The sequence below is a fragment of the Verticillium dahliae genome, genomic scaffold, assembly GCF_000150675.1.
Source record: "Verticillium dahliae VdLs.17 supercont1.1 genomic scaffold, whole genome shotgun sequence".
Lineage (NCBI taxonomy): Eukaryota > Fungi > Ascomycota > Sordariomycetes > Glomerellales > Plectosphaerellaceae > Verticillium > Verticillium dahliae.
In genome coordinates, this window is record NW_009276921.1 from 2127293 (window position 1) to 2139678 (window position 12386).

The window sequence follows — 12386 nt, forward strand, 5'->3', positions numbered from 1 at the left end:
GTAGGGATCCGAGGGCACGCCGACGGGGGATGCGAGAATGAGCTTCTTGAGGTGGCCGGGATATTTCAGGGCATACGCCACGGAAAGGTAGCCGCCCAGGGAGTGACCGATGAGGGTAAACTTGTCGATATTCCTGGCTTTCCTCCACTCCTCCAGTGCATCGACGAACCAGGCCTCCGCCTCGTCAATCTTGCCCTGCTTATCTTTGGCGTGCATCTTGAAGGGCGGCCTGGTCGAGTTACCCATGCCGAGCATATCTAGCGCGTACAGTTTCCAGCCTTTGCGTCGTGACAGGGGCTCAAAGTTCTTGTAGTAGAAACCCAGTCCGGCGCCGTAGCCATGCAGCATGACGAGGTTCTCCTCGACCTTTTCACCAACGCGCTCGACGGAGTATTCGTTGAGGGCGCGGTTCTGACCCGAGAGGCTCACCATCTGGGTCTTCCAGACGCGGGGTCCGAAAGGGTCGGACTGATCGGCCGGGTCGATGGTGGCATGTTCGCGGGCGTCCTTGAGGTAAGGGATGTGGGCAAGGACGTTCCGTTCGGCGGTCGAGGGACTGATGCTGGACCACTGCAACATTGTTAGAAACCGTTTGATGCCGGCGTTCACAAACAGCTCGCTGTGCCGTGGCGCAATACTGGTGGCGATCAACTTACCCATTGGTAGGCAGCTTCTTTGTAGCCCAGAGGAAAGTAGGCAAAGTTGGGACGCGACGGCTTGGCCTTGTCGTCGACCGTCTTCTGCTGTGCCGTTGCCATTGTCTGGTGGGTTCTCCTCTGAACCTTTCTCTGTTGTGCGAGTTCGTCGGCGGTGGGGGCGCGAATAGTTGAGGTACTAGTAGTTGTCGTTCCGACGATGGACGAGGCGGCAGCGAAAGTGAGTCGCGACCCGTGCACGACGGCAGATGCTGAATGATGCTGTATCATACCGGGTGGCGAGCGAGGCGGGAGGGCGCAATGGGGTACTTGTAGGTGAGGAAGAGCGGGTTTCGACTCGGAGACGGGGGCTGCGGACAAAACGCGGGACCAGGCTTGATGGTCGTGCCAGACCGATATGCGACAGAATGCGCGAGACAGAGACAGGCAGCACGACAATGCGCTCAGTAAGCACTGGCACGAATGCGGATGCGACGAATGGGATGGCAGGTTGGGCCCAGTAGAACCCTGCCAACGAGGGCGTTTGACTCTCGCACTCGGATTTAGATAGCAATGGTGACGCACTGGATTGCTTCCTGGGGGGCCCGGGATATGCGACTTGGGGTGGCTCTGACGATCTGGGTGGATGGACTTAAGCAACCGGAGTTTGGGGGGGCGCGTGTCCGGGTTGGGCGGGCTATTGAGATGGTCCGTATCAGTCTTGTGTACAAGGGGGAAAAGTAGCCGAATGCTGCGGAGTTTGCGGTTGGGTTGCCGGAGATGGCTTGCTCAAAGGGAGGTTGTATGTATAGGAACACAGAGTGTAAAGAAAGTCAACGTCGAACGCAGAAAGTATCGAGTCGCGAAAGATAGAGGAGGAGAAAACACAAAAGCCAGGTTGCCATTGGGACATGGGGAGGCGAGGCAACCACGCGCACTTACACGGTTTTCGGCTATGTTGAGCTTTCGTTGAGGATAGCGGTCAGATGCGCAGATTTACAGGGGGGTTAGAGGGGCAAGAGCGGCTAATGCGGGCCAGACACGGCCCCATAATACAATACCTGCTGTATGTGGCTGCCTGTACCTGGAGCGCTCTTTCCCTCTCGACGATATTGCCCCGATAGTTGCTTCCTCTGGTTTATCGGCTAGCGCTCCTGCCAAAGTCAATCCAGGCCACAGCATCGGGAAGGATCGCCCAACATGACGCAGGTGGGTGGTAGGCAGTAGGCAGCGGACAGGCAACTCCAACCAGCACCTGTGACCAGCTGGCCGAGCAAAATCCAGCGAGACAAGGCAGGCTCCCGCGGCCCTGGAGCTAGCTTCCCAGCTGACTGACATCTGATCCTGGATCCAACCCAACCCACCTTCCACCACCTCCAAACTCCAACACCAACACCAGACATCCGCATTCATCAACGTCACAGAATTAACGCCCCCAGATGCCTCGATCGAGCCGTAGCTGATCCAATGCCGAGTGTCAGCTCACTGCATTGAAAGAATATAGCTCGCCTGCCAATTTCGGCTCGACGGTGGTCGTCCCGAGACCGCCCCCACAATCTCCATTTCTCTCCCTCTCGACAAGTCCTCGAGAAGCCCCGGCACACATCTTCACATGGCCGACGACGTCGACTCGGTTGTTAAGGGAGCCCCTGCGCCCGGAAAGCATGCATCCGATAATGTCGGGGGCACGAGCGGTGTCACGACCAACACTGGCAAGCACGGCGACCCACTGAGCCACACCCCGAGCTCCCCCTCCATGATCTACCTCAACCTCCTGGTCCTCGAAGCTTCTCTGCGCGCCCAGTACCTCGAACTGCGTGCTCGACGCCGCCACCATACCTTCTTCTTTGCCATACTGTCCCTGTGGATCGGCGGATTCGGCTATGCCCTGTTCTTTGCGCCACGCGAGGACGGTGTTGGCGTAGGAGGGTCTGTCTACTGGGGTGTTGAGACGATTGAGAAGCTCTGCTTTATGGGAGGCATCATGACCGCTATTCTGGTCTGGGCCACCGGCATCTGGGATCGCGGCATCCGCTGGCCCAGACGCTGGTTCGCCATTTCTAACCGTGGCCTGCGCGGCTTCAATGCGAAGCTCGTCATCATACGACGGCCTCTGTGGGCCGAAGTTGGCTCTACTGTCGGCTTCTTCCTGACCTATGGTCTTTTCTCCCACACGGCCAGTTCATCTTATCGCTACATTGATCCATCAATTCTGCGTGCCGTCGAGAAGGAGCTTCGCCTCACGACCGAGAAGCATCCCGCCCTGCCCATCCTTACCGAAGACGAGGAGAAAGGCGGCCACGAAGAAGATCTTGCCCCAGGAGGCGACTACGTCAAGCTGTTGCTGCTAGCCAAACCTTTCACGCCAACATTCCGAGAGAACTGGGAGCTGTACCGCACCGAATACTGGGAAAAGGAGAACGAGCGCCGCGCCCTCATCCTGAAGAAACTGAAGGAGCATGAGCGACGACTGGCCAAGGAGACCTGGGGCATATTTTGGTGGTTGCCTTGGCATCGTATGGAAACCGGACGCCCACGCTCCTCGACAATACTTCAAAGCCGGAATCGCGATCAGGATCATGACCCCGAGAAGCTCCATCCTCGAACTGCAGCCCTCGAGAAGCAGCACCGGCGCCGCGGTAGTAGCGTACGCCGGCGCAGCTCGACCAGCTCTTCTCGCAGCCCTCTGCCGGCCGATGGCGAGGATGCACCCGTCAGTCGCAAAGCCAGCACGGCCTCTAATGCTTCGGATAAGAAGAGACGGAACAAGCTTTCGACGAGCTCCAAGCCCAAGCGACCCAACGTGGAATCGAGGTCGGTGACACCGGACATTCCATCACCCCTAGCACGGGAGAGCAGCGTTGCTAGCGACGTGACATCATCGGATGTGGGAGGAGAGCGGATGCTGCGAAGCTCGTCGTCCAAGTCCAGCGTGGGCACGGGCCGGGATTCCAAATTGAGCGAAGCGTGATGAATGACAATTGACGAGTCTCCAAGAGACGATTTTACGAAGCTTTATTCCCTCCATGCGTGTCGAAAGTCTTCCCAACTCTGATGAATCCAAAACGAGAAGCGCTTCTACCAGCTGGGCCTGAGAGACATCAAGCTGATGGCGTTACTGCCACGTTTTCTCCACTTGCCGCCGTGCTAGTCAGGTACCGTGGCGCTGCGTCACGAATCTCGGTATCGGATCATACTTTGTGGGTTGCCCGTAATCCCCAAGACGCTCGGCAGCAGGCGCCGAGCCCGACACACTGGGTCTCGCGGCCTGGCGACCCTCAAGCTCTCAGCTTGCGCTACTCGTGACGCGTCACCAACATCCCATTCAACCCATTTGAGGTGAGCCTTCTCATACAGCAGTGTTGCCAGAAACATGGCTCGCTGCCAAGCCAGTGAAGTCCCTCCAAATTCGATCCCCGTTACTGCTAGTTCCCATTCAGTCCACAATCGGCAACCCCGGCCTGCAGCCCAGCCAGGTAGTTGGTCAATCTATGTATGGGAACCCTGCTTTGACATCATTGGGGTCTGTAGTCATTGCGCGTCTCCCCCGCCTCACGCGTCAAGCCTCATGCCGTCGGGGACAAGGTGGTCTGCGAAGAAAGCCAGGCGCGGTTTGCCAAGATGGCGATGCCTGCTGTTCCTCTTATACCACGCCCTTGCCCTTGCCATTCCCGTTCCCAATGACTGTGCTGTATTAACCTGGAAATTGCCCTCATTCGTATGCACGACTCTTCGTGGCCCAGACATACAAACGCCCTTGCTTCCTCGATTGGAGCATCAATAGCAAGCAGAACTTTGGGATAGCATGCCGGCGGCCGTTTCACAGGAAGCGGGCATCAGTGATGAGCTGGTGAAGCACTGCACGGCGCCTGACAGTGTCACAACGCTGCTGGCCGAGGACCCCGCGCTAACGCCAGGTGATGCATGGAAAAGGCTGTACGGGGGCAAGGCAAAGCGGCGTGAGCAGAAGGAAATTGAGGTCGACGGAGCGGTGCCGGCGTTGGATGAGTTGACTGGCCTGGAGCGCTTCGCGGCTTGTGGAAAATGGGGGGACGCAAAGCCGAGCGAGCTGTTCCTGAGGGTATGTTACCACACTGGCCTCCAAATTACGTTGATGGGCTTACACGTCTGACCGAGTACATTAGATGTATGGTGCAGCCCTTGAATCGATTGATGGCGATCTTGAGCAGGCTGTTGTGAGCCCGTCGCTCATGGGAAGCTGCGGCACGGTGCCCCTGACTATCATCTCGACGTAGGCTCCCCCTCTCTGCCTGAGTTGCGGTTCACGCGTACGCTTACCACGATGATAGTATACCAGACATCGCCCGCCACATGTCGAACCTCATTGTGCGCGCAGAAAAGGAGGTCTTCCTCGCAACAAACTACTGGATCAGCAGCGTCGCTGTGACCTTCATCACCAACGCCATCCGCGAGCTTGACCGTTGTGCCGGCGCCCGCGGCGTCAAGGTCGTTGTCAAGATCATTTACGACCGTGGCGCCGTCAAGCAGGTATACACACCGCACTACGACGTGGGCGAGAAGGAGTTCACTGATCCGCAGGTGGCGCTGCCGCGGCGCGCGGACATCCCCAACATTGACCTGCAGGTTCTCAACTATCACAAGCCCATGCTTGGGACCTTTCACTCCAAGTTCATGATCGTGGACCGAAGAATCGGACTGGTGCAGAGCAACAACATCCAGGACAACGCCAACCTGGAAATGGCGATACAGGTCGAGGGGCCTCTTGTCGATTCGTTGTACGACATGGCGCTCATCACGTGGGATATGAATCTTGGCCAGGGAATGCCGATGATCAAATCGGCAGCGGCGGCAGATGAGAACAACATGCCCAGCTGGACGGAGGAGTGGGATGAGCAGTTCACGGACGAGGGCAGATTGAGGGGATTCGACGCTGTCGTCGACCCGGCGAAGATGATTTGGAAGCAGCAGTTTGGGAAGCCGGACGACTTGATGAACGAAGGGCAGACGAATGGACACTCCGTGAATGGCCTCGATGGTTCTCGAAACGGCCTCAGCCCTAGGCTCTCCAACAAGCTCTCCGACGGCTCCTCGGCCGCCTTGACCGATGACAGTTCACAGCCCAGGACCCCAGAACAGAAGAATCACGACCTCCCTGAACACACTCACGACTCACCTCACTATGACAACTCTCTACCCGCCGAAATCGTCCGCCTCCAAACGTCTCTTCGGCCCTCTCCCTCCGAGGACATCTACGCCCCGATCACTCGGCACCTGAACCACACCAACGCCGCCGCCTACACCGTCCCACCTCGCCTCCATCCCGCACGCTTCCCTCCCTCCGAGCAGCCGACCCCCTACACCCCCCATCCTCGCCACTCGCCCGTGCCCATGGCCCTTGTCAACCGGCCGCCCCACGGCTCGCCAGACTCGAGCTCACTCTCGAACCCGCAAAACGCCGCCTGGCTCGCAGCCCTCGCACACGCCCGCTCCTCCGTCTTCATCCAGTCCCCAACCCTCAACGCCTCCCCCCTGCTCCCGGCCCTCCTCGCCGCCTGCGAGCGCGGCGTCCACGTCCACGCCTACATCTGCCTCGGCTACAACGACGCCGGCGAGCTCCTGCCCCTGCAGGGCGGCCACAACGAGGCCGCCGCCCACCGCCTGCACGCCCAGCTGTCCGACGACGCGCGGCCGCGGCTGCACTACCACTGGTACGTCGCCAGGGACCACGCCGCGCCGGTGCCGCACGGCCTCGGCGCGCGGGCCTGCCACATCAAGCTCCTCATCGCCGACGAGCGCGTCGGCGTCGTCGGCAGCGGGAACCAGGATACGCAGAGCTGGGCGCACAGCCAGGAGGTCAACGTCATGGTCGACTCGCCCGACATTTGCCGCTCGTGGATCGATGCTCTGAGGCGGAACCAGAACACGGCCTTGTTCGGCCGGCTGCAGAGCGATGGCGTTTGGCGGGACGACAGGGGGGACGAGGTCGAGGGCGCCATGGGCGTGGATGCTGGACGGTTCGCGTGGGCCAAGGGCATCATGGGCGCTGTCAAGAGGGTACAGGGGAAGGGAGGATTCGGTTAACGTGTGTGTTGGTCTGAGACTGAGCACGTCTTCACAAGCCTTCACCGCCAAGATTGCAAAGGTTGTCATGTCAAGGGGACCAGATGGAACGCAGAGTCTGAGGAGTCATCCCTATTTGCTGCGAGCAGTCGTCGGCACGCTCGCTAATAATGTACACCTAGCCAAGCCAAGTCTGGTGAAGTAACAACAAGGAAAGGAAAGAAGTTTAAAAACAGACAAGCAAAATGAACAAGAGCCGCTGGCTAGAGCGACATGTGCTGTGGTCGGTGTCATACCATGTCCTGTCGGGTCGTACCAGTCCCATGCTGCCGCCCTCTCCTCCCCCTACCTCGCATGCAACTCTAGTGCTGCTATCTTTTCTTGTCTTCCAAGGGTATCTCCTCGCCGGTTCTCTGCTTCCCAACAACGCCCTTGAGCACCTGGAGCTTTTCCTCTGTCACACGGATCGCCTCCTGGATCTCGCGTTCGTCCATGCGCTCCTCACGTATCTTTTCCTCCACTGTCCGCGGCTCGATCGCCCGCTTGCGCGTCGGCATTGACCCGTCATGCAATCGCTCGAGCCCTACGCGTTCTTCGAGCCAGTCCCACAACTCTGTCTCTTCCCGGCGCCATATTTCCTCGTACGCGGCCGCCCTGTCAGGATATCCGTAGAACCCGACTTCGCGCCGCGCGCCCTGGCCAGGGAATCCGAACCATGCCGCCACAAGCAGGCCGACGAGGAGACCGTACGTCACATTGCCCGTCATGAGTGGCTTCAGCAAGTCGGTGATCGGACCTAGTATGGGGCGCAGCGGCTCCAGCATTCCCCAGGTCTCGGGGGGTGCGCTCTTGGCATGGCTCTTGTCCTCGCCCCCTGCACCCGACTGTAGGTTGCGGTTCTTGCGGCCCTTCTTCTTCTTCCCGGAGCCTATGTTGCCGGTCCCGGATCGCGGCCTCGAGGACACGGCAGCCTTGATGCTCGCCAAGAGGTCGCTGACATAGGTTGTTTGGCCCTCATTGGCGCCGCTCGTGATGGGGCCTACGCCTGTTAAGTATTATTCAATTGGCAGCTTATGGAACAACATACCTTTGAGCCAACTCTTGCCGGTCCACTCCAGGGTGCAGTTGACCTGGACCCTGGTTGAGTTGTTCTCGGCCCAAGACAGGCAGTACTTCGTCTTGACAATGAAGGCATTTCCACTGGGCACATCCGGGGTTTGGGTCGAGCAGGTAATGTTGACTGCTTTTTCCAAATCAATGTGGTCAATCGACTCGGACACGATGCACTTGGTCTTGCTCGGGCCGATGGAGCCGCCAAGTGGCTTCATGTAGGAGTAGGTCCGCGTCATGTTGTCCGAGCTCAACCCCTTTCTGTCCTCCATTTGGAGATCCCAACACTTGGCCTCGTTGACAAGCCACTTGGACATGAAAGTGACTGACGCAGGCCCAAACAAAAGATTGTACACTTTGCCCAGAGGGGCGGGAACAACGTCGTCTCCCACGATCTTTTCGTAGTGAGATGCCGCGTCACCGCACTCGGTAGGGGCATGGGTCGCAGGACCCGGGAAGTCGTCGGCGGGAATGGGTGGACCGACAGTATTGACGAGATCGGAAGGTGCGCCGTTAAGCACCGTCGCACCAGAGGCCTTCCGTCCAATGACCTTATCGTGGTCCGACTCGGCTCCAGGTTCTTGGGGCTGCGATGGCTCGACCATGTCCTCTTCATCATCTTCATCGTAGATGTCATCACCATCTTCGCTCTCGTCATCCGAACCAGACATGCTCTGGTCGTCCAACTGGTCGTGAGCCCCCTCGATTTGGGAACCCTCATCGCCAACATCAACCTTTTCCGTTTTGTCGCCTCCCGTCCCCTCGAGCTGCACTCCGTTCAGTGAACTCCTGAGTGTAGGATGCCCCAGTTTCCAAATGTTGACGATGAGATCGTAGGTTGAGTCTCTGCTGGTGAAGCTTGCGAAAATGTGCTTGGCGTGTAATGTCGAGATCATGAGTCCATTCTTGAAAACGAGCGCCGTGCTTCTCTTCTCGACGGACACTATCTCGTCGAAGCTCATAACCAGAGTAGTCGACCAGCCCAGGATGTTGCTGCTGAAGCAGAGGTGCCCTTCGGACACGTATAGACGGCCGTGAGCCAGAATCTCCCGCTGCAGCGCACAGCTATAATCTTCGATGAGATAGTCGTCGTCTGGCACGCTCTTGAACAGCGCATGGAAGTCCCTGTTTCGTTTCTTGCTCGAGACGGCGAAGCCCGTGAGCCTCTGCTGGCTGGTGTTAGCTGCCGGATTGCCGAGAGAAGAGTTGGCTGCAGCGATGGCTGCGCCGATGGTTGTCCCGGTCCCTCTTGTTGCGGTCGAGCTTCCTCGGTGGCGGCGGCGGCCCAGGGCGCTCCGGACGCTGCCGCTGCGAGTTATGGCTGACTTGTCCTCGTAGAGGCTGGCAGGCGGCGGTGTGCGGTCGCCCAGGCCTCCATTCTCATAGAGTGAGCGTGGCGCGTTGTTCTGCGCGGGGCGAGCGTCATCAGAACCGTACTCATGGCTTGCGGCCGAGGAAGTGTCAGCGGCTGGCGCTGATTCCGATCTCGCGCGGGTCTCGGATCTGACCGACTCGGGAAATTTGGCCGTCATGGGAGTGCCTGAGATGCTCGGAGGGTCGACAATGCCAAGCTGGTTCAGCGTCAACTCGCCGTCGCCGAGCGTCTTAACGGCGGGCTCCTTGTCCATGTTGGCGTTTCTGGAGGGAGAAAGCGGCGGTTCGACTTGGACTTGGTCTTCTTCCGGGAGGTCGGTCTGGTTCGCCTTCAGGTTGCTACTCTTCGGTGGCGTCTGGCCACTGGTGTTGTTTTGTAGAGTGTTACTGAACTGGTTGGCAGCGTTCTGTGCAGCTGAGAGCATAGACGAGAAGAAACCGTTCGAGTTTGACGTTGTTGTGGCTGAAGGGCTCTCGGGTGTGGGCGTCAGAGGTACAAATGTGGTGTTTGACAGTTTGCTAGGACCAGCAGAGCCCGACCTGCTCCTGCGATGTGTGATCAGATTGCCCCAAGGAGTAGGACCGTTGGAAGCATCTGCGCTCTGTTTCGTGGGCGACGGCGAGTGCTGACCGTTCTGGTTCGGGTCGGTCGGCGTAGGCGGGGTGTTGACAATGATTGGACCGGTCTTCTCGTTTGGCGGAGTAGTCGGTGCCGGTACAACGATAGAGATGCGGTTCGAGAGCGTCGAGGCGCGGGAGCGAGATTTGCGTTCGTTAGGGCGAGAGGAAGCGGCGGAAGCAGTTGTTGCTATGCTGTCGGCATCTGGCTCCGTGGGGTTGGACAGATCGGATTGCGATTGCGAGTTCAACAGGCTTGGCAGGCTCCGGTTCTTGTCGTCGTCCTCGGCAAGGCTCGCAGGCTTCCTCTCGGGACTGGTGCTGGGACTCGGGTTGGCGCTGCCACCAGGACTGGCGGCACTGCCGGCCAGGGACAAGTTGGACTTTTTGGAGCGAAAGACGTTGGCGAGCTTCTTGCCGACTGGGGAGGGCGATCGCTTGGTGTCTTTTTGGGGCGGCTGCAAGCCTAGTCCAGTCTTACTGCGAGCAGACAGACTGGATCGAGAGTCGGATTCGACCGACTCTGTGCGTTTGGAAAGGGGTGCGGTGGAGGATCGGGACGCCAGGTCGGGCACTGTCTGGTCCAGGCCCTGGGGCTCTGGAATATGGGTAGCTTGTATGATGGGGGACGATGTCGTCAGGTAGCCGATCTGGGAGGGGTGGGTTGAGATTGTTTCGGGGCGGTGCTTGAATGGCGATGGTGGTTGTGGCTGAGGGGCGATTCGAGGCGAAGCAGAAGTGGAAGCTGGCACGAATGAAGATGCTGGTGCTGGAGGTGATGCAGGTCTGCAGCAGGATGAGAAAATGCCAGGTCAGCCAAGAACGAAACGAAACGGAGGTGGTGATGGTGGGTGGGTGGGTGGTGGGTTATGGGCGATGGGGTCATGGATACAGGTAGTAGACGTCAGTGCACGCGCAGCGCAGTGCAAGGGCCACAGGGGAAATGCAGTCAGCCTGGGCTGGCTCGCGCGCACTCGCTTCCAGCACGTCTCGTCGTCTCGCTTTCCATGGTGCGTTCCAGGCATGGATGGATGCCTGCAAGGGGCACCAGCGAGGACGGGCGCCGGGATGGTCGCTGTTTGAAGAACGAGGAACCCGAGCCCATAGCTGACGGCTCGAACATCTTTTGACATGCCCACTGACGGCGGGCAGACAGAGGGGGGATCCGAAGATGAAGCAACGTGGGTAGAAGCAACTTACGAGTCATGATCTGCCCTCACACTTGCTGCACTGTTGCTATTGGGATTATTGGGATGCACATTGTTGCTGCCACTCTGATCCGCGCTGCTGAACCAGTTATGCCTTTTATCCATGGAGCTGCTGTCGCCGTCGGTGTAGTCGCTGCCCTGGTCGCCATCACCCTCTTCCAAATAGAGTGAAGACCTGGAGTCTCGGGTCGACTGGTCGGCTTGGTCATGTCCCTCTTGCTGCTGTCGTCTTTTACGTCGTCGTCGCTTGGCCACGATGGCTTTGGGAAGCAGTTTGCTTAAGCCGCCGTGGCTCGGATCAATGGGCTCCATTGGCTCGGGTTCTGTGAGCGTCCCCGTCTCTAGCGACCAAAGAGAACCCGAGGGGTACGGCAGGCGTGGTGTCGTTACGGATTATACGAGACCGGATTCGGGTTGAGCGACGTCGCAGATGCCAACGAAAGCTTGTCGTTCTTCAGGGGTGCGGCGGTACGGTACCTTGGAGTGAAGCAATGTGATGCGCAGCTGAATCTTAAAATCCCTCGACTCGGGGTATTTGGACAAAACTGCTTTCCTATTCTTCTCTGAGAATCGTGACCGCGTGCACCACGTCTTTCCTTCCTTCGTGCCCTTGCTGCTGGCTGCCCTTGCTGCGCGCTGCCTTCGTTCCTTCCCGCTTCCAGATGCCAATGCAGGCCTGGAGACAGAAGGAGCGTCATCATCGCCCCAAACTGGGCAGTGGCTGCGGAGCTTCTGCTCCACATTCGCATGCCGTTGGAAGGCGCTACCCCATGAAGAGTGACACATGTACCACAAAGTCCAGCGACGCCACGAGGTGCCCAAGAAATACAGCGTGCTACTGGGTGAAATTGGGAACACCCCCATTCGAGAGATCGCCGATTCGCCTTCCGCATCGACTCTCACGCCGCGTTGGACAGGTCCAATTCATCCAACTCCTCCAACGACTAATCCTCCGCTTTCTCTGTCTCCTCGGCCCCGAACTTCCTCAAAAGCCGTCCTAGCCGACGCGGCATCAAGGACCTGGGCCATGCGTGATCTTCCACCATTGTCTAAGTAACAGGCGAGAATTGGTCGGGCATTTGGCGACCGCCGTCACAATGAACTAGCCGTTCAAGACCGCGCCGCTAGTGCACGACAGAAATGGTTGCCTACCCATGCCCTTCAGGATGGAGCACACCCTCGCCTTCACGATGGAATCTACCCCTGAACCTTCTTCAACAACCATCGAAGGGACGGGTCCTCGGGTTTCACAAACCTTGATCAGCATGCAGACAACACTTCTAGGTGCAATTCAAACGCTAACCCCCTGGTATCATGCAACACAAACAAAGCCGCCAGGCACCCGCCATTCCCATACAACACCAGCGCACAGCCGCGTTCAGCACCCACCAGCGCTGGC

General features: G+C 58.7%; 4 protein-coding genes across 4 annotated transcripts in view; 2 read left to right on the forward strand and 2 right to left on the reverse strand.

Moving 5' to 3' along the window:
* VDAG_00637 (abhydrolase domain-containing protein) overlaps positions 1–758 on the reverse strand; it is a gene marked incomplete at both ends in the record, with an annotated part of 1465 nt that extends 707 nt beyond the window's left edge. Inside the window, 2 exons of the mRNA XM_009652014.1 lie at positions 19–570; positions 657–758. Coding sequence (XP_009650309.1) covers positions 19–570; positions 657–758 — 654 coding nt within the window. The remainder of the gene's footprint in view (positions 1–18; positions 571–656) is intronic.
* A 1489-nt stretch (positions 759–2247) lies between these two features.
* Positions 2248–3606, forward strand: VDAG_00638 (uncharacterized protein; the record flags this gene model as incomplete). The annotated part of the gene is made up of 1 exon (XM_009652015.1): positions 2248–3606. One exon carries the CDS (start codon positions 2248–2250, stop codon positions 3604–3606), a length of 1359 nt encoding a protein of 452 aa, XP_009650310.1.
* Positions 3607–4440: 834 nt separating this feature from the next.
* On the forward strand, positions 4441–6698 carry VDAG_00639 (phospholipase D active site-containing protein; the record flags this gene model as incomplete). Its single annotated transcript, XM_009652016.1, has 3 exons — positions 4441–4716; positions 4781–4887; positions 4946–6698. 3 exons carry the CDS (start codon positions 4441–4443, stop codon positions 6696–6698), a joined length of 2136 nt encoding a protein of 711 aa, XP_009650311.1.
* Positions 6699–7048: 350 nt separating this feature from the next.
* VDAG_00640 (GRAM domain-containing protein) lies at positions 7049–10665 on the reverse strand (the record flags this gene model as incomplete). The annotated part of the gene is made up of 3 exons (XM_009652017.1): positions 7049–7716; positions 7765–10565; positions 10604–10665. 3 exons carry the CDS (start codon positions 10663–10665, stop codon positions 7049–7051), a joined length of 3531 nt encoding a protein of 1176 aa, XP_009650312.1.
* Between the last annotated feature and the right edge of the window lie 1721 nt (positions 10666–12386).